Source organism: Staurois parvus, unplaced genomic scaffold (assembly GCF_062004578.1).
Source record: "Staurois parvus isolate SC_StPar_1 unplaced genomic scaffold, SC_StPar_1.0 ptg000361l, whole genome shotgun sequence".
Taxonomy (NCBI): Eukaryota; Metazoa; Chordata; class Amphibia; order Anura; family Ranidae; genus Staurois; species Staurois parvus.
This window is the reverse complement of record NW_028318157.1, coordinates 19168718-19190701: the sequence shown is the minus strand read 5'-3', so window position 1 is coordinate 19190701 and position 21984 is coordinate 19168718. Positions and strand designations below refer to the sequence as shown.

Genomic DNA, 21984 nt, shown 5'->3' with positions numbered 1-21984 from the left:
ATTGCTTATAACGTGTTAGCTGGAGTTCAGTTTCAGTTTGTTGGTGTATCAAAATCTGATAGTATATTTATCACCCCCCCCCCCCCAGATTGACAATGGTGCTGTCTAATTTTGCCTCCTGTGCTCCTTCATCCAGAGTGGGGGCATGCTAATACAGGAGGTTTGTTTCTGTCCCCTGAGGGGGGGAAAAAAACAAAAGAAAACTAATGCAGCCACCACATCTATTGTTTCGTAAGCTGTAACATATTACATTTATGGTTTAATACCGCTTTAATGAACTGAGAAAACCTGCGCTTGCTGGAGTGCCTTCCAGGAGTTCCAAGATCTGACCTGAATCTACCAGTGATTGTTTATAGCTAAAACAAATTTGCAATTTAAGTCAAAATTTAGCAGAGGGAGGGAGACATCCATTCTCCTAAGGACAGCAAGCGTAACTGAATAGGTTTGAGGTATCCAATGAGCTGGTCTTCATTTTTCTATGTGCCTAGTGGTCATTTCGCTTGTAGGCAGCAGCATAACCCTATGTTACCTAATTATAATCAAGCTGGGTCCCTCAATAGGCCACAGAGAAAAAGGACTGCCCACCTTTCCTATTTTCCTCCTCTCCTCCTCTGCAGCATGTTGTTTGATCTCCAGCCACAGGTGCTCTTTACTGTGGCCAGATCAGATAACAGATGGTTTGCACAGAGTTGCTGTAGACTATCTACAACACATTACTGCTCTCTTCACTGCCTTTATGAATACACTTGCTATAGTAAAGGAATAGTGTTTATAGTCAATCTAGATTGGTATAAGTGCTGCAGTTCAGGATGCACTCGTAAAATCACTTAACCGATCTACCCACATTTTAGTATTAAGGGATTTCTATAATTGTCTCCAGCTCTATTTGAAACACTGGCAGAAAAAGCACTAAATTAGCGCAGCTTAAGGTTGGATCTGTCTAAACATACATTAGGCAAGTAAAAACATACACTAGCAGACAACTGCCTCGCTGTGTCTTCACGGCAGATTGGAATTAATTAATCTACATTTTTTTCATGAAGTGGGCTTCCTTGAACGCAGACAGTCAGCCTTCTTTTTTTTCTACAGACAGAATTGGCTGTGCATGCACATATTTACTGTGCTTCTAAAATGGAACTAGTAGTTAAAGCAATGTAACTACCTTGCCTGGTTGTATATAAACACCCTTCTTTATAAACACTGCAGATGATGCTGGGCAAGAAATAGGGAATCACACCATTGTTGTCATTGACAGGCGAGTATGAAAGCTGTACAACCTAGAAAATAATAGGAAAACACCAGGATTTTACTTTTGAGAATATTCTTTAGCAAACAATTCAAACAACTTGTTTAAAGCAGCAACAATTTCTAATGCTGTCTTCACTTTAATTTAGTACATACAGTCATGGCCGAAATTGTTGGCACCCTTGATATTTTTCCTGAAAATCAAGTATTTCACACAAAAAAGGTATTGCATTAACACATGTTTTGCTATACACATGTTTATTCCCTTTGTATGTATTGGAACAAATATAAAACAGAGGCAGAAAAGCAAATATGACATAATGTCACACAAAACCCCAAAAATGGGCTGGACAAAAGTATTGGCACCCTTAACTTAATATTTGGTTGCACACCCTTTGGAAAACATAACTGAAATCAGTCGCTTCCTATAACCATCAATAAGCTTCTGACACCTCTCACCCGGAATTTTGGACCACTCTTCCTTTGCAAACAGCTCCAGGTCTCTCTTATTGGAAGGACACCTTTTCCCAACAGCAATTTTAAGATCTCTCCACAGGTGTTCAATGGGATTTAGATCTGGGCTCATTGCTGGCCACTTCAGAACTCTCCAGCGCTTCTTTGCCATCCATTTCTGAGTGCTTTTTGACGTATGTTTGGGGTCATTGTCCTGCTGGAAGACCCAGGATCTTGGACGCAAACCCAGCTTTCTGACACTGGGCCCTACAGTGCGACCCAAAATCCTTTGGTAATCCTCAGATTTCATGATGCCTTGCACACAGTCAAGGCACCCAGTGCCAGAGGCAGCAAAACAACCCCAAAACATCATTGAACCTCCACCATATTTTACCGTAGGTACTGTGTTTTGTTCTTTGTAGGCCTCATTCCGTTTTCGGTAAACAGTAGAATGATGTGCTTTACCGAAAAGCTCTATCTTGGTCTCATCTGTCCACAAGACGTTTTCCCAGAAGGCTTTTGGCTTACTCAAGTACATTTTGGCAAACTGTAGTCTTGCTTTTTTATGTCTCTGTGTCAGCAGTGGGGTCCTCCTGGGTCTCCTGCCATAGCGTTTCATTTCATTTAAATGTCGACGGATAGTTCGCGCTGACACTGATGCTCCCTGAGCCTGCAGGACAGCTTGAATGTCTTTGGAACATGTTTGGGGCTGCTTATCCACCATCCGGACTATTCTGCGTTGCAATCTTTCATCAATTTTCCTCATCCGTCCACGACCAGGGAGATTAGCTACAGTGCCATGGGTTGCAAACTTCTTGATAATGTTGCGCACTGTGGACAAAGGCAAATCTAGTTCTCTGGAGATGGACTTGTAACCTTGAGATTGTTGATATTTTGCCACAATTTTGGTTCTCAGGTCCTCAGACAGTTCTCGTCTCCTCTTTCTGTTGTCCATGCTTAGTGTGGCACAGACAGACACACAATGCAAAGGTTAAGTGAACGTCTCTCCTTTTTATCTGCTTTCAGGTGTGATTTCTATATTGCCCACACCTGTTACTTGCCCCAGGTGAGTTTACAGGAGCATCACATGCTTGTAACATTCTTATTTATCCGCAGTTGTGAAAGGGTGCCAATACTTTTGTCCAGCCCATTTTTGGAGGTTTGTGTGACATTATGTCGAATTTGCTTTCTTTCCTCCCTTTTTTTGTTTTGTCCCAATACACACAAAGGGAATAAACATGTGTATAGCAAAACATGTGTTAATGCAATACGTTTCGTGAGAAATACATGATTTCCTGGAGAAATATCAAGGGTGCCAACAATTTCGGCCATGACTGTACATAGTTGATTTGTAACAAAAAAAAATTAATTTTTTTTTTACCTTTTTACAACCATCTAAGGCCCCTTTCACATAGGCAGTGTATGTTCAGTCTTGGCAAGGGATCCTAGACTGATTCCCTGCTGGCTTGGATCAGAATGGTATGGATGTCACATTTGGAACTTCTGTGTCCACTCATTTTTCTCCATGGAAAAAAATTAACCCATATGATATCTACGGTAGGTGGATTTACATGGACTTGCCTATATCCACCTACCTCTGGTCCAGTCAGTAAACATGGACTCATTTGTTTAATCCGAAAGACCTGAATGGGCCCAGAGGTGGGCGTAATGCAAGTCCACTTACATCTGCTCATCAATAAGGATGTATTGGTGTCTGCTTTGCTCTCAGATTTTCTACCTTAATAAGCTTTAACCATCCCCTTAGAAGATTCTTCTTCCTTAATCTCTTGCTGACCATGCAACATGTTCAGCAGTGAAAAGCGTGGGCTTTACACCCAAACACCACACATGTCCATGGATGGCCGAGGTTTCTGTGCTTAGAATGTTGTCTCAGCACAGTGATCAAAGGGATGCTGGAGTCTGGGCTGGAGGGGTAAAGGATCCTACTGACAAAAAATTGGAAGCAATTTCTTGGTAAGTTTAAACCTTGGTGGGTTGTACCCCTCATCCCATGTTCATGTCTACTCTTTCTCCAGACTGGTTGGCCACTGACCCTATCAATCTGCTTATTGATTGTGTTGACCAGATGATTATAATGTAAATTTTGTTTTCTTTCTCGCCCTTTAAGGGAAAGGGATCTTCAGATTTAGTTTAGGTTATACTGCTACCTACAGGAGAATTGGACACGGGCAAACAGAAAAATTGTAAGCCAGTCCCCAGTTTAGCCTTTCCTTTACCCAGCATTCTTTAGTTTTTCCAACTTTTCTGCTTAGCCTTTTTTTTCTTTGTTTTTGTTCCTGGACTCCTTTTTTTAAATTGACCTCATTCAAGATTCCTTGATACATTGCTGCTTGAGCTGGTCTCTACCAGATCAACCTTTCCTCAGCCTGATTTTGAAGTGTCATACCGGACCTTGCTGGAATTGGAAGTGCATGGCTAGCTTGGATTGTAACAATGGTGCACCAGGCTCTGCTCTATAGCATGTTCCAATCTCCTGCTTGCAAGCACTTTGTGGCACTCAGGTCTCCATTCCCACTGCTGCCTACATTGACCTGGTCACTTTCGGCCATCTACAGTCAGGTCCAAAAATATTGGGACATCGACACCATTCTAACATTTTTGGCTCTATACACCACCACAATGGATTTGAAATGAAACTAACAAGATGTGCTTTAACTGCAGACTTTCAGCTTTAATTTGAGGGTATTTACATCCAAATCAGGTGAACGGTGTAGGAATTACAACAGTTTGCATATGTGCCTCCCACTTGTTAAGGGACCAAAAGTAATGGGACAATTGGCTTCTCAGCTGTTCAATGGCCAGGTGTGTGTTATTCCCTCATTATCCCAACTACAATGACCAGATAAAAGGTCCAGAGTTCATTTCAAGTGTGCTATTTGCATTTGGAATCTGTTGCTGTCAACTCTCAAGATGAGATCCAAAGAGCTGTCACTATCAGTGAAGCAAGCCATTATTAGGCTGAAAAAACAAAACAAACCCATCAGAGAGATAGCAAAAACATTAGGCGTGGCCAAAACAACTGTTTGGAACATTCTTAAAAAGAAGGAACGCACCGGTGAGCTCAGCAATACCAAAAGACCCGGAAGACCACGGAAAACAACTGTGGTGGATGACCGAAGAATTCTTTTCCTGGTGAAGAAAACACCCTTCACAACAGTTGGCCAGATCAAGAACACTCTCCAGGAGGTAGGTGTATGTGTGTCAGTCAACAATCAAAAGAAGACTTCACCAGAGTGAATACAGAGGGTTCACCACAAGATGTAAACCATTGGTGAGCCTCAAAAACAGGAAGGCCAGATTAGAGTTTGCCAAACGACATCTAAAAAAGCCTTCACAGTTCTGGAACAACATCCTATAGACAGATGATACCAAGATCAACTTGTACCAGAGTGATGGGAAGAGAAGAGTATGGAGAAGGAAAGGAACTGCTCATGATCCTAAGCATACCACCTCATCAGTGAAGCATGGTGGTGGTAGTGTCATGGCGTGGGCATGTATGGCTGCCAATGGAACTGGTTCTCTTGTATTTATTGATGATGTGACTGCTGACAAAAGCAGCAGGATGAATTCTGAAGTGTTTCGGGCAATATTATCTGCTCATATTCAGCCAAATGCTTCACAACTCATTGGACGCCGCTTCACAGTGCAGATGGACAATGACCCAAAGCATACTGCAAAAGCAACCAAAGAGTTTTTTAAGGGAAAGAAGTGGAATGTTATGCAATGGCCAAGTCAATCACCTGACCTGAATCCGATTAAACATGCATTTCACTTGCTGAAGACAAAACTGAAGGGAAAATGCCCCAAGAACAAGCAGGAACTGAAGACAGTTGCAGTAGAGACCTGGCAGAGCATCACCAGGGAGGAAACCCAGCGTCTGGTGATGTCTATGCGTTCCAGACTTCAGGCTGTAATTGACTGCAAAGGATTTGCAACCAAGTATTAAAAAGTGAAAGTTTGATTTATGATTATTATTCTGTCCCATTACTTTTGGTCCCTTAACAAGTGGGAGGCACATGTGCAAACTGTTGTAATTCCTACACTGTTCACCTGATTTGGATGTAAATACCCTCAAATTAAAGCCGACAGTCTGCAGTTAAATCACATCTTGTTTGTTTCATTTCAAATCCATTGTGGTGGTGTACAGAGCCAAAAATTTTAGAATTGTGTTGATGTCCCAATATTTATGGACCTGACTGTAACTGTTTGCATCAGTTGCTTGAGTATATGAGTAACTGAGGCCTTGCCTCACACTTCGGGCATATTTGCTGTGTTTACGCGGTAACCTATTAAGGAACCGGCACCTGTATTCTGCAACCAAGTTCCCTTATAGTTATCGATTCTACTTCATCTGAGCCTTCATAAGCTTCATAGGGTAGAGTCGAGTTTGCTGACCCATCCACAAGATCTCCACGTGTCTCCAATATCTCTTCATACACATGGACCACAGAGGCTTTAAATGTGCTCAAGTGACATACTGTGCAGAGTATATCTCTGGCCTGTTAGAGCCTTTGGGTCAGGCCAAGCTGCTGATCCCTGTGTCTAGCTCTGATTCAAATTCATAGTCCAACAGTCTGTATTTTAGGAGACTATATCTTTGGGGCATACCAGTCTTTTGCATTCACCTCACAATTACAAGCGGTTGTGTCTGACCTGACCTTATTGATATAGGGCATTCTACCCTGCATGTGAAGGATCCCCTTACTTTTTCAAGCCTTGCGTCCTTTAGAGCTCCTACAGCTGCTGTTCGAGATCTTCCTCTATGCAAACTGGAAGCAGTCTGATTGGTCCTGGGCCCAACCTAAAAGTGTGTAGGAATGTTCTCCTTTTTAAGAGGGAATTTGTTAAACAGTGGACAGTTAGAATCTCTCCTCAAACCTCAGTTTGGATTGGCTGGTTCTGCCCTTTGTTCACCCCCCCCTTCCTCATAGATGCTCACATGAGCCTGATCTCAGTCCCTTTCCTGACTTTCACAGGCTTGGCTGAGAGCAGCAGGAGCCATTGGATCTTGCTGCTGTCAGTCAAACCCAATGAGCAGGGGAAAGGGTTGAGCTGGGCTGTGTGTCTGAATAGACACAAGTAGATCAGTTTGACTGCTTCCTATGGTTGACACTCGGGAGGGAGAGGAACTGGGAGCAGAGCACCGACAGGGGACCCGAGAGCAGGGGGATTAGGGCTGCTCTGTGCAAAACCTTTGCATAGAGCAGGTAAGTATGACATGTTTGTTACAAAAAACAAAATCTCCCTCGCTACTACAAAAAATATATTAAATATAAATAATCTCCACAGTGATTGCAGCAGCTGTTGTTGTGTGTTCTCACAGCAAATCAAATCCATAAAAATAATAAAAACTCTGCGTAACCAATATATATGTATGTCATCATGTTATTGATGACATGTTTATTTTAATAAAATAAATAAAATAAAACTGAACTTTAATGTCACTAATGCATTCCCTCACATCCCCCCCAAAAACACTTAGCTGGGTCCTATCGGTGATCCTGTACTGTTCCAGCTGCAGCTGGTTTCCCTTCACTTCCTGGTCTCACATGAGACACAGGCAGTAGAAAATGCCATAGGCTCTTGCTGCTGTCAGTCAAGCTCTGTGAGGAAGGAGCAAGAGGGCAAGGCTGAGCAGTGCTGTGTGTGTCTATGGAGGCACATAACGTGGCCTGGCAGCGCATGAGTGCCCTCAGTACATGGATTGTTACAGGGACACCTGTAGGAAGAATGAGCGGACAGTGCTGCCGGGGGGATGCCAGAAGAAAAGGTAAGGGACTGTTCTGTGCAATACCTCTTTATTGTTTTAATAACAAAAAAAATAGGCTTTAATATTACTTTAATTTGTCAGACTGTGTTGGACTGGGTTAGTTCCCTCCAAAGGTTTCTTTTCTTCACTGGTTTTAAAGTACGGATGGAACAAATGTTTGGAGCTTTGTGCTTTGGTTGGAATGGCCTGTTACAAGCATCTAAACTTTTATATCTTGCATGAATCTGATGTCCATACAGATGTGCAGGGCACGCTGGATGTGTCATCAGTATTCCAGAAGCACAACCAAAGAGCATCTGACTCAGTTGACCTCTGATGTACATTGTATATTTGACCCTGCACTGGACACCAGCGAGGTCTAGGGAGTGGTCATCTGAATCTCACCTACTTCTGTAGTTGGTGCCATAATGCCTTCTGGGCCTGCCTCCTGTGCTGTCTGTAGGGCTAACCCCTCTGAAAAACCTTCTGCATAAAGGTGGTTCATTAGGTAGCAAGTGGGCTACACATGACCCCAGTCCACCTAATGAGGTGGTTTTTGCTATGCTGCTCCTCCCTTAGTTTGAGTACTTTTGGACAGTATCTGAATTTCTGTCTCTCTCAATGGACAAAAAAGAAAATGGGATTTTTGTACTGAACGTAAACTCCATTTTTGGCAGGTCCCCACCCATCCCATCTGTGTGTTTGTTCATGCTCTTAGTGCTGCTTCACCACAAATCCGAAGCATGTTTGGTAGAGGAAGGGTTGTACTGGGACTGGCTGGCTTAAAAGTTTTTAGTTTACCAGTACCAAATCCTCCTGTAAGCAGCAGTATAACCCAAGTGTATCCTAATTTATGTGTCCTTCAATGAACCACAAGAACTTAGATTTTACAGCAAGTTCCTATTTTATGTGCTGTGGCATTGGAGGCTAGCCAAGTAATGTCTTGGGTAACCCTTTCTCTGTCATCGGGGCACTGAGGCTTTGATTTTGGTATGCAAGAAGACTTCATTAAATTTACCCTTCATGGGAAGAGGACTGTCTGTTCGGTTCTTCAATTTACAAAGCCTGTGGATAACTGCCACTGCATTTAGGGCTGCCTCCACCAGTTCCGTCAAAGGTGGAGAGTTGTATGATGGCCTTTGTTAAATTTTGGGAAGCTTGCATATCTGACACTTGGATGTGAGCATTAGTTCCTAGAGGCTACAAAATAGTTATCTTTCTGTCCTCCATGGTCCTTTGCTTCACCTCTTCCCATGTCTCTGTAATGTCAAAATTGCCTCCCTCCCAGAAATTGCATCATAGAGATCTCTTGGCATCCAATGACCTAAGGGATGTATATCTACACATTCCGATCTTTTTGGGTCATCTGTGATTTCTTTGTTTTGTGGTGGATGACATCTGTTGTTAGTCTGGCCCTTCTCTTTGACCTTACCTTAGTTTCAATTGTTTGCAAAGGTAGCTGCAGCAGTTTTGAGGTTTGACAATTTTGATCTCTTTGTCGGCTGTCCCTGAGGTATTGCTTGTGGGCTGGTACTAGATTGGACAGTCTCCACCTTCAAAAGCAGTACTGTTTGCTCAGTTTCACTCCAGCACTTTGCAGCAGATCATCTTCCCACTGCAAGAAAATTCAATCCTGTTCCTGGGCAGGGTGATTCAGTAACACCCGAAGCCACTAGATATTGTGGTAGTTTACACACAGAGAGAAAGCTAGATATTTTCTTTACATCATGCTGAAAAAAGAACAGGCTTTTATACTCAGACTGTAGCAGCTTACTAAAATGATGAATTTACACATAATGTTTTGTATTGGGCTTACAAATACTCTGAAAATCGCATAAATAACTTTTTTTCACAACCCTATGTCAGATTATACCGTCCAGAATTGTACTGTTTGAATCATGTTGAAGGATATTTGTTTTTGCATGCTTACTTATTAACTGTTTACTTTCCAGGTACTATTGGATTCTTTGCATGCTACTGGTTTGTCAGGAAGATCTACAGTGTTGTAAAGGTGGATTAACCAATGCGACGGCAGTGATTTTTTTCATTTCTCAGCAAATGCCTGAATATGAAGAATACTACCTTGTACAGACTTTAAATGGATGTTGGGATGACACACAATGATGACTGTCTCCAGTGATTTAGCACCTTGGGAAATTGTGTTTACAGCATTCCATCGAGTTCTTTTAATTTTTAAACAACCATTTGTAAACTATTGTAAATACTACTCAAGTGTAAGTTTCAGGATGATGTTTAACAGTTTTCATTTCGCAATCCCCGGGTACTTGTTACTTTGCCCAGGACCAGTGATCATGATGTTATTTGATACACCATGATGCTTTAAGGCAGTGTACATTATTGCTACGTGCCTTCCAAATAATATTCATGAGAGGTTTACTTGTAAAATTGTTGAGCTAGTTTTCCATCTATACTGCATTCTATGTACAACTTGTGTTTTTTTAATTTAATATGATATGTACATTTTTATGGCTTATATTTTAAACCCTTCAAAGTTAGAGTGCAATAGATTCTCAGTCTAACAACGTTGTTCATTCTTGAAAAATATCTCCTCCTTGTAATTGCTCTCAAGTATTCTATAAAAGGCACCCTTTTGATTGTTGCTGGGAGCAGAATCATATTACAATTAAAGCTAAAAACAATTAATGGTATACCATATTGAAAAGTAAATCCTGTAATGCATAAAAGATCACATCTACCTGCTCAACACTTCCATTTTTTTCTTTTCAAGAATTGTAGTGCACCTGTCCACTCTATTGTGTGTTTATTTTTGATTTATTATTTTTTTGGTCTGGTGATCTGAGAACTCCTCATGATGTAGTAGAGGATTCATAAATTCACCCACAACAGGCACTTTGTTGCTTAAAACACTTGTAAAGCCTGGTGGAAAGAAAAATGTCACTATCCTATCCAATTCTGCCTTAAAAATCTAAACTTAATTTCTGATACCAGTAGTAGATCGAGAGGAAGTTAGCCAGTACAGTATACTTTTCTCAGGTTAAGGTAAATTGAATGAATCAAATGAATTATTTTTTTTTAAGCACAGTAGCAGTTTTGCAGGATAGCATTAGTGGCTCATAGATTGTATTCACTTGTGGCCTGCAACTGCAGTTGAACTTTGTAAAGTTTCTTCAACCAAGCAGAATAGAAACACTCTGATTTAGCAATTATTCAATGTAGGTTAGATTTCAGAATGTTATTTAACCAGATTTTCAGATGCATTTTGCCCTTTGGCAACTTAGATCTGTGAGCTGAAAGGTTTACCCCATTTTACAGCTGTTGTATTTTAGTAAGAGATCTTAGAACTTTTGTCTAGATAAAATGGTAGTGCAACTGCTGCAGGGTCTTGTTGCTGAAGCCAGATCACCATTAGAACTAAAGCGTGTACCCATTGCTGTTATCTATGATACTTGACCTCAAAAGTAACACACAAAATTGGGAAATTCAGATTGAGCATATATTTTAAATGCAGGAGTTTTTGTTTACCTGCAATGAAAATGGCACGCTGAAGCCATCAGTAGATCCAGACCTATAAAAAGCTGACTTTATGTAAGAATGTACACTTTTTCTGTAAAAGCTGACCTTTACTCTACTACCTCTAACCTCATAAGCCTCCCGAGTAGTCAGTGAGGGTACCACTGCCTATCATATTAAAAGGACCGTGAGGAAGGTGGAAAGATGCAGAGAAGTGAAGCTCTAAGTTAACATGGAAACATTGGGATTTACAGATAATTCTTGTTCTCTATATCCCATTTTGACATGCTGAGATTTTACTTTAGGTAATCTTTTTGTATTTTTTAAGATAATGCATAGTTTACAATGCCCAGGTTTGTTAATTAATGTTTTTACAGTGAATTATAAATTAAATATTGTATCACAGATTTCCTAATGGGAAACATTCTGGAGATGGAGGAGTTGTCTATCTTGTTTTTTTTTTGTTCATGTTATGCAGTTTAGAAGGAATTTGCATGTATGTCTTTTTGATGCATCAACCAAAAAGCATTTCCCCTGTGTGTAATAAAATGTTATTTTCAGGTTCTCCAGTAAAGATGTAGGTACTGGATTCCAGGTTTTCTAGAAATGACAGGCCAGAATACATGACATGTATTTCCAGCCTTGCCTGTGTCTTGTCTTGTGCAATAAACATTCTCAGACCAAACTTTTCTATTGCTCATAGTGAGATTATTGATATCACGATGGCTGATACATGAAGATAATGTAACCTAGAGCTAGCTGTAGGCCTCACAGAGCTGTGGGGACCTGCAGACACAATTTAACCTTAGAGCGGTCTTTCCTTTAAATATTACTCCATCAGCATTCAGGCTCGGGAAGTCCAAACATACTTTTGACTTTATCAAATACTAATGCTAGTTCCCCTGAGAAAAAGGCGCGTCTGTGGTATCTGCCTGTGCCCATATGAGCCTCCCCACCCATACAACTAATAATCATCCCATAGCAGTGAGTACCTCAGTTTTTCTCAGTCTTAAGTCCCCTTTCACATGAAAGTTCTGCTTGAATCCACCTGTCTGTTTTTCAGATGGACCTGATTGGGAACCTCCATTCTCCTGTATGTGGCGGCAGGTGTAAAAGTCCATGTGTACATTTGCACTTGCCTACATCCATTCCAGTATGCCAAAAACAGCCAGATGGGGGTCCATTACATTTTCCGGATCAGATGACCGTCATCTCACTGTTCTCATTTTTTTTTTTTTTTTTTAGACTAGGGCCTATGTAACGAGAGATACTGTTCCAACAACTTTCCAGTGACACAGTTGCTAAAACTTAACCTGCCTTCTCATATGGAATTCCTTTCCAGACTTATACAGTGTCTTAGCTTAAGGGGGAGACTTAATTTACAGATGTCTCCATACATGACCTTAAAAAGAATAGTTAGTCTTCAAATTATCACATGCACTCCTGTAGCAATACTTTAGAAGTCTCATTTGGGAGCTCATCTGTAGATTCAGTGGCTTTGTTACTTAATAAAAGAAATGCCTCTGACAGGTATAAAGTGCAGGTACTTAGTTGATTTATGAACACTGGTGTTGTGTAGCCGCAGCAACAAATAGACTTATTAAAGCATTTATTAAAACAAAATCTGTTGCAACAGCTCCAGTTTTCATCCAGTTTTCTTTAAAGATGAACTCTATACATACTTAAAGACACAAACTAATGCAGCTCTGTATTCATTAACATATAATTAAATTTATTTTTAAATGCAAACAGTGAACATTCCTAAATGTGACTTGGTATTACCAATTTTCAGTCCCCCTGTATAACAAAAACTCAGACTGGAGAAGATGAAGCAGTACAAGGAGCCAGTGAGCTGTGCTGCAGTGCCCATGTTCTAAAGAGGGGCATTCTGGAGTTGATAGCAGAGTAACAGATGAGCTAATCCATTTGCTGCATCTCTATTTATTGTCCAGTCATAGACCGAGGGAGGTATATGACTTGTATGTGTCACCTAATTACAATAGATACAAATCAGGCTGTGCTCTGTAAATGTCATGATCGGATGGCCAGAAATGCAAATCTTTTTAGCAGGTAAAACAGCTACCATTTAATACATTTAGTTTTAAAAGTCAGCCAAAACATTTTTTTCCAAATATTGGAGAGAGAAGGATTCGAAGCCCTGTTGAGTTTTTAATGGGGGTACTGTTTGAGAAATTACCCTTTGTGGTCTGTACTGTGGACATTGCTTACTTGCCTGGAACTCCCCAACAGCTACACAGACAGAAATAAACTTTTAAGGGGAAGACTAGACCCTTGTAAGATTTTACATTTTATTTTTTTTTTGTTTTTTTCCTAGTTTTAGATTTTCCTTCACTTCCTGTCTGGTGACACTGTTGTCAATGGGACAGAAAGTGGGGGAATAGCTCTTGAATTTTTTAAGGTTTCTACATTTTGTTTTTTTTTTTTTTTCTCAATAAGAACTGTCTATATTGCACCGTATAAACCTATCCGATTAAAACTATCTTTATATGCATCTCACTTAACATACAGGATGTAATGTGATTAGTTGTTATAAGGCCATGCAGACATTTCTTTAAACATTCTAGTAATTCCTGTAGTATTTTTTATCAAAGATCAGCAAAATTATTTATTTAAGAGTGAAAGTGGAACTGCAGCCACAACCTTTTCATTGAATTTTTGATGGAATGGGTAGAGGTTAGAACCTTATGTCAGGTTTTTAGGGCTGGGTGAAGGACCAAAGACTGCTGTAATGTGGTGGAGGTAAACTGCATGTCCTCAACAAAATATGAAGGGAATTGAAAAGAAAAAGTTAAGCATACACCGAAAATAGGAAATGTGATGCTTACTGTCCAAAAAGTCAGGTGGTAGACTTGATAGACCAAAGAAATGCCAACGTTTTGCTGCAGAATAGCTCCCTCTTTTTTTACGAGGTTAAATACAGACATTGATAAATTAAAGAGCACCATTGCATTTAATAAGCCAAAGCTTTGTTGCACTCTTACAAAAAACTGATTAGTCAATTGGGAATTGGACCAGCCTTTAACTGAACTGCGCAGTGTGTTTTAGGCTAGGTTAACATCGGTGCGGGTGGTGCCACTGCGGCACCCGCACAGAGGAATGTGGGACCTGCAGGCTGGTGCCATTAATTCTTATAGCACACTGCCCTCACTGGAAATGGCAATCGTACTGGGAACCTCGGTTCCCTTGCAGGCTTTGATTTTCCAAGTAGTGCAGGGACTTCCCTGTGTGTCCCGGGGCACGGGAGTCCATTCAAATGAATGTACTCTCGTGCCAACACAAATTGCGGCCCACATATGTGAACCTGGCCTTACCATTGTCTGTAAATTTTCCTAAAAGATTAAATTGACCTTTTAAGTGAGAGAGACCTAAAAGCATTATGGTGAAAAGGACATGGGTGCTGTAACACCTGGATAACAGAAAACTGAGTGCCATAGACATCCTTTAACTTAACAGGGATCCTGGGAGAGGCTGGGGACTAAATTTATAATAGTTCATTGGGAAGGAGCTATTTTGTATTGGACAAAGCTGTGGAAGGCTTGGCACCAGGGCAAAGGTATACACAGAAAAACAATCCCTAATGTGTAGATTTGTACCAAGCCAGTTTATGGAGTAAAGGATGAATAAATGCATGGTAGCTTATCAAATTGGTCATTTTGAAGCTAGTCTAAAATTGGAATGATATAACAAAGAGAGAAATTTGTTCTTTTAAGCTTAATTCTCAAAACTGAACTAGCACACTGTATAGAACAAAATGCCCTGTGTTAGTCAGTAACTTGATTGACATAGTTTTATATACAAATACATAATGGGCATTGTTTGCATAGTATTGACAAATGAGATGTTACAAATAATATAGAAGAAGCCAGTAAAAAAAAAATACAAAGAAAAGAAATAATACAGAAAAAGACGCTTGACTGTGAATTCATATAAAGCATAAAAAGCTTTTCATCATTTTGCTAAGGCATTTGGATGTATAAAGGGTTGAAAACAGTATCTAGAAACACCGATGTATGGAAACAAAATTCTGGACCAAACAGACAAACAGTCTAGTCTTCCCTTTAGAATTCACATTCTAACTTAATATAGCTCAGAATAGGTCCCCTGTAAAGGGACATCACTTTGCTTAAAAAGCAAGCCGTACATTTTATTAGTTTAAATTATCAGTTTATATTTCATTTGGTTTATGCAAAGTATTGGGCTTGTACGTACTGTACGTGTATAAAGAGATTGTACACTTTTACCTTTTAACCATTTGCCCTCCGTAAGGTTTTTACCCCCATCCTGACCAGGCCATTTTTTTGCTATACCGTGCTGTTACTTTTAAATGACAATTGCGCAGTTATGCAACACTGTACCCACATGAAATTTTACTTTTTTTTTTTTTTTTTTTACCACAAATAGCATTTTCTTTTGGTGGTATTTGACCGCCACTGGGGTTTTTACTTTTTGCGCTATAAACAAAAAGACCAACAATTTAGAAAATTTTTTTTTTTACTTTTCTGCTATAAAACATATCGATTAAAAAAAAAAAATCAAATTTCTTCATAAATTTAGTCCAAAATGTAGGCTGCTATATATTTTTGTTAAAAGAAATCCCAATAAGTAGATAAAATTCAAAAATCGGTGTTCAAATGAAATAAAACAAAGAATACCCTTAATTGACACTCAAAGTCACACTTTCACCCCTGAAAGTCCAAAAGTCTAAAATAAAAACCCTCTTGGTGTCAGTACATCTTCTCAATTCTTTATTCCTTTTATGTAATAATCCAAATGTATAGGCATTGTCACGTACCTGATAGGAGACTGAAATTACGAGGTAGGCCTCCCTTGTGTCACTAGCCCTAACCCCACTGGAGGTGGAACAGAGGGTGTCTAGGGACCAGGGGGACAAAAGCGCCAGTAGATGTTTGCAGCTCTTGCGGTTGGTGACCTTGGAAGGCTGATGAACCTCCAATTCAGGCACAGTAGTAATATGCAGAGCTGGTATGATAGATTGCCAGTTGTGCACCAGAGAACGGCAGGAAGCTGGGATGGGAGACAGGAGCAGTGTCAAAGAAATAGCCAAGGTCATCAACGGGCGGACAGCGAGGTACCAAATCAGAAGCAAGCCAAAGTCAGGAAATAGTATCAAGCAGGAGCGTAATCAGAGTCAGGTCAGGAACAAGGAAATCACACAGGAACGAGCAGGAAACGGGGAACAGCTGAAGACCAGTCCGCACTCAGCACAGACAGAGGCACCTTTTAAATAGTCCGTCTGGTGCCAATCTTCGTCGTGCGTGTGCGCGATCGCGCATTTCTGTGCGCATGTCTATTCGTCAGCCGTCTCCTGGGAATTCCCTTAAAGGCATCCACCGTGTACCTCAAAAAATTATAAAATTAATAGTGTATTACCCTCAGTATATAAACACAAATAATTAAAACATATAGAATACAATATGAAAATAGTGAATAAACGTAAATCACGTGACAAAGTGGAACACCCTGTGAGCACTTCTAAGTTGCTAGAGTAAATACTCTTACGCTAAAGAAAATAGACAAAAGCCTTTAAGATAATATTCCCGATAGGTATTCTCCAATAATTCCTTCAAAACCATTCCATAGTAGCTGTGGAAAAATTACCTCCAAAAAAAGATTTTAATAGTGCAATATCCTCCAAATTTACGTTTATTCACTTTTTTCAAATATTATTCTATATGTTTTGATTATTTTGTGTTTATATACTGAGGGTAATACACTATTTTGTTTTATATTTTTTTGAGGTAGATGGTGGATGCCTATACCACATTTGGATTATTACATCAAAGGAATAAAGAATTGAGAAAATGTACTGACACCAACAGGGTTTTATTTTAAATCCCAATAAGTGTATATTGATTGGTTTGCGCAAAAGTTATAGCATCTACAACCTATGGAATATATACTGGAATTTTTTTTTTTTCTAATAGTATGGCAGCAATCAGCGACTTATAGCGGGACTGTAATAGTACATAGGTAAATCTGACATTGAGGGAAACCAGTGACACTAATATAGTGATCAGTGCTAATAATATACAAAGGGTTAAGTGTATGCCTAACACTGCTTTGCATGTGTAATATGAGGTGTTTTTACTAGGGGATGAGCCAGTTTTTATTCCCTGCTTTGCAGGGAAACAAAAATCACATCCCCAGTGACCAGGCAGAGCTCTGTATTGTTTACATACACAGAGCTCTGCCCTGTCTTCTTCCTTGCCGATCAGTGCATACGGGCTGTCAATCATTGGCAGGGACCAACTGCTTGGCTTGTGCTGTGTCTAATCGCAGCATAGCTGGGGCAGAGCGTGCCCCCTACCCGGAAGTGCTGGATCACATACTAAGTACATGATCCAGCGCAGGAGAGCCACCTTGCTGCTGCACATCTAAGTGATGAGGTCGGCAAGCTGTTAAATTGAACCTCCGGCAGGGCACTGTGGCGAAAGACATCCTCAAAGTTCACAGTAGAAGTGCTGAGGTTTAGCAGCTCAGCTCATCCTGCTCCCCCTCCCAGAGTTTTTGCTCTGTGTTTACATTACAGGTGAGAAGGGTGCTAGGCAGTGCCCATGGTAAGCTGAGCTCCTGATAGGAACTGACGGATGAATTTTTCCACAATGCCAGCTACAGAAGTCTGAATAGTTGTTTTAAAAGCTCATTGACATAAGCTTATCCTTACATATAAGATATGTAAAAGTTTGAATGTGTTTAGACTGGTCACAGGTTCGCCTTAAAGCGTATTGCAACTTTTGCAGTCAAAATTAAGAAAACACCACTATATGTTTGTGTTCCCATTCACAGAGCGTGCCGTTAAAAATGTAAAAAATATATATATTTCTTATCTTTTAGATTTTTCTCCGGAAGAAGCATCATGTTTGCAGTCCCGCTTCATCACTTTGTTTTTTTTTTTCTTGAATAAGCTCTTTGCCAAGGTCGGGGTACTGAGCAGGTGCCTCTGAACTACATAGAACTTGCAGACTGGGTGGTTCAGGGTCCCAAGGATGTGCTGTGCACACAGATGTTGTGGCACTATTGCTTTTAATGCCCCCCATCTCAGCTGTTGTGCTTCAGCAAGTTCTCTGGCTTAACTGCAGACCAGACTTCTAAGAGAGCATTGGCCAATTTGCCTTTCACCGGTGAGCAGCTCCTTGATGCCACCCTGGACACCATCCTCAAGAATCTTACCAGAGAGAAGAGTACATTTTCCTCACAATCCCGGAAAGAGAAGGAGCCGCACTGTGAGCAGGGTCTTTCCATACACGCAAACTACTTTTTCGTCCAACATTCTCCTCTGGCAATGCAAGCCCTTAAAGGCTTCAGCAGGTGTCACAAAGTGCTCCTGGCTCCTTCCGACCAATGGGCCCGCAAATTGATTCTGTTGGACCCACAAAATTATGTTTCTGCTATCTTCCTGACAGGTTATTCCTGCCCCTCTGTGTCTCTTCCTGTCTTGATTGCAGGCTTTTTATGGCATGGTGCAGAACCTGCTTCTCCAGTTCTGGAAACAGAGTTTTTGGGGGGTTTCACTCCACCCGGTTTTCAGTTCCAGAGCAGGAGGGCATATGCCTGATTCTCAACCGCAATGCTGTGAATTACCGTCAACCAGGTGTCAGGAGTATCTTGGGGCTGATCCTCGATTTGGCACATGCCACGGTGTTGATTGCTGTTGTCCCCCGGGTGGTCCTGTCTACGTGTTTGCATACAGGTTCTGGGTCTCATGATGTCCACTTTTGAGGCAGTTCCATGTACGCAGCTTCACACATGGGTCCTGATGATCTGAGGACACAAGTGGTTTTCCCACTGTTAAGATTTCCTTCTGCAGGACCCCCTTCAGAATTGCCTTAAATCTTCATGGCATAGATTCAACAAGGTGTTGGAATCATTCCTCAGAGATTTTGGGCCAAATTGAAATGAGTTGCTGTTGCCTTTCTATTATCTTGGACCAGTCTCCCCATTCTCTTTTGACCTCTGATATCAACAAAGCATTTTTGTCCATACAACCGCGAGCACACTAGATATTTTCTCCTTTTCGGACCATTCTCTGTAAATCCTAGAGATGGTTGTGCATGAAAATCCCAGTAGATCAGCAGTTTTTGAAATACTCAGACCAGCCCGTCTGGCACCAACAACCATGCCACATTCAAAGTCATCTAAATCCCCTTGCTTCTCCATTCTAATGCTTAGTTTGAACATCAGCAAGTCATCTTCACCACATCTAGATGCCTAAATGCATTGAGTTGCTGCCATGTGCTTTGGCTGATTAGCAATTTGTGTTACCAAACATTTGAACAGGTGTACCTAATAAAGAGGCCGGTGAGTGTATATACACTATATTGCCAAAAGTATTGGGACGCCTGCCTTTACACGCACATGAACTTTAATGGTATCCCAGTCTTAGTCCATAGGGTTCAATATTGCTTTGGCCTATCCTTTGCAGCTATGACAACTTTGACTCTACTGGGAAGGCTGTCCACAAGGTTTAGGTGTGTGTCTTTGGGAATGTTTGACCATTCTTCCAGAAGCACATTTGTGAGCTCAGGCACTGATGTCGCATTCTCAGTCGCAGTCTCGCAGTGGAGCTCGCAGTCTCCACTCCCATTTATCCCAAAGGTGTTCTATGAGGTTGAGGTCAGGCCAGTCAAGTTTCTCCACTCCAAACTCACTCATCCATGTCTTTATGGACCTTGCTTTGTGCACTGGTGTGCAGTCATGTTGGAACAGGAAGGGGCCATCTCCAAACTGTTCCTACAAAGTTGAGAGCATGAAATTGTCCAAAATGTCCTGGTATGCTGATCCCTTAAGAGTTACTGGCACTGGAAATAAGAGGCCAAGCCCAACACCATAATCCCCCCTCCACCAATCTTTACACTTGGCACAATGCAGTTAGGCAAGTACCGTTCTCCTGGCAATTGCCAAACCTAGACACTTCCATCGGCTTGCCAGTCAGAGAAGCATGATTCATCACTCCAGAGAACACGTCTCCACTGCTCTAGAGTCAAGTGGCGTAATGCTTCAGGGCTTAAAATGTCATGTCCTGAGGTACTAGCCAGGCCTTAGTTACTCGCCACCAACAAACACACACAAACAGAGACACCTGTACACACACAGAAACATACACACACGCACAGAGACACATGTACACACACACACAGACACCTATATACATACACAGAAATACATATGCACAAAGACATGTACATACACGCAGACACATGAACAGATACACACATGTACATACACACAGACACATGTACAATTGTACATGCATACACAGACACACACACACACACCAACCCATAAAAAGTTGCAGTACTTCGTTGTTCACTCACTGATCCGGGTACTGCACTCTAGGGGGAGGCAGAGAGCACAGCACACACTCCTTGTTTTGCTTTCACTGCGCTCAGCTATTGAGCAGTCTGCCGGCCCCCAGTGCCAATGACCGATCCGGCCTGAGCTTCGAGCCTGGTCAGCAAGACGGCCCTGGGGGACACACTCGCTCCCACCATAATTTCCACTCGCCATTAGCGAGCAGGCGAGTGGAAATTTCAAGCCCTGCTTTACACCACTGCATCCTAAGCTTTGTATTGCTGTTGGTGATGTAAGGCTTGGATGCAGCTGCTCAGCCATGGAAACCCATTCCATGAAGCTCTCTATGCACTGTTGTGCTAATCTGAAGCCCACACAAAGTTTGGAGGTCTTTAGGTATTGACATTGCAGACAGTTGGTGACTTCTGTGCATTGTGCACTTCAGCAGGTGATAACCCTGCTCTGTCATTTTACGTAGCCTACCACTTCAAGGCTGAGTTGCTATTGTTCCCAGTTGCTTCCACTTTGGTATAATACCACTAACAGTTGACTGTGAAATATATAGTAGCAAGGAATTTCACGGATGGACTTCTTGCATAGGTGGCAACCTTTCACAATACCACGCTTGAATTCACTGAGCTCCTAAGAGCGACCCATTCTTTCACAAATGTTTGTAGAAGCAGTCTGTATGCCTAGGTTCTTGATTTTATACACCTGTGGCCATGGAGGTGATTGGAATACCTGACTCCAATGATTTGGAGAGGTGTCCCAATACTTTTGGCACTATTGGGGTTGATTTACTAAAGGCAAATAGACTGTGCACTTTGCAAAGTGCAGTTGAACTCTGCAAGAACAGTTGCTCCAGACCTTAGTAAATGAGGTAAACATTCACTTTGCAAAGAATACCCAATCATGTGCAAGGAAAATGAAAAAAAAAAAAACAGCATTTTTGCTTGGACCTGATTGGATGATGGAAGTCAGCAGAGCTTCTTCTCATTTACTAAGCTCTGGAGCAACTGCATTTGCAGAATGGAACTGCACTTTGTAAAGCGCACAGTCTATTCTCCTTTGGTAAATCAACCCCATAATAGGTATTAACCCCATCAGGCGCTAAAGACGTGTTGCCATATGTTAACACTAGAAATTCTGAATGAACCCTCTGCACACTGCTATACTGTAAAAAAAAAATATACGCAAACTTGAGCCGATCCATGTGATGATATGAACCAGCAATTTCAGAAAAGTGATAAGAAAATGACCACACTTCAATCAGAACACAATCCTCTTCCAAAGGTTTCCCTATGGTGATCTCACCTTACAGTGTTGACCACTTAGTTTAATAAGATAGTCAAAACCAGCCTGAAAATACAAATCTTCTTCCTCCTCCACAAACCGATCCTCCATATCTATCTATCTATCTATCTATCTATCTATCTATCTATCTATCTATCTATCTATCTATCTAGTGTTATGGATGAGAACAAGGTATACAAATATTCATTGTGCAAACTCTTTATTACAACCACTAAAAAAAAAACATTAAAAGCATACCACTGTGACCCAGTACCTAAAGATAAAGCTTGTGACTCATTCAGAAGTCTGATGTTCGCACTGCTACTGAGTATAGGTGGGTATGAGCGGCCTTACATATGTGATGATGTCATGAAAATCAAGTCCCAGCCAATGCGATT

General features: G+C 41.1%; 1 protein-coding gene across 1 annotated transcript in view; it reads left to right on the top strand.

The window, feature by feature from the left end:
• LOC149456535 (transmembrane 9 superfamily member 2-like) overlaps positions 1-11645 on the top strand; it is a 64157-nt gene extending 52512 nt beyond the window's left edge. Inside the window, exon 17 of the mRNA XM_089684988.1 lies at positions 9421-11645. Coding sequence (XP_089541114.1) covers positions 9421-9488 — 68 coding nt within the window. The 3' untranslated portion in view covers positions 9489-11645. The remainder of the gene's footprint in view (positions 1-9420) is intronic.
• The last annotated feature ends 10339 nt before the right edge of the window (positions 11646-21984 follow it).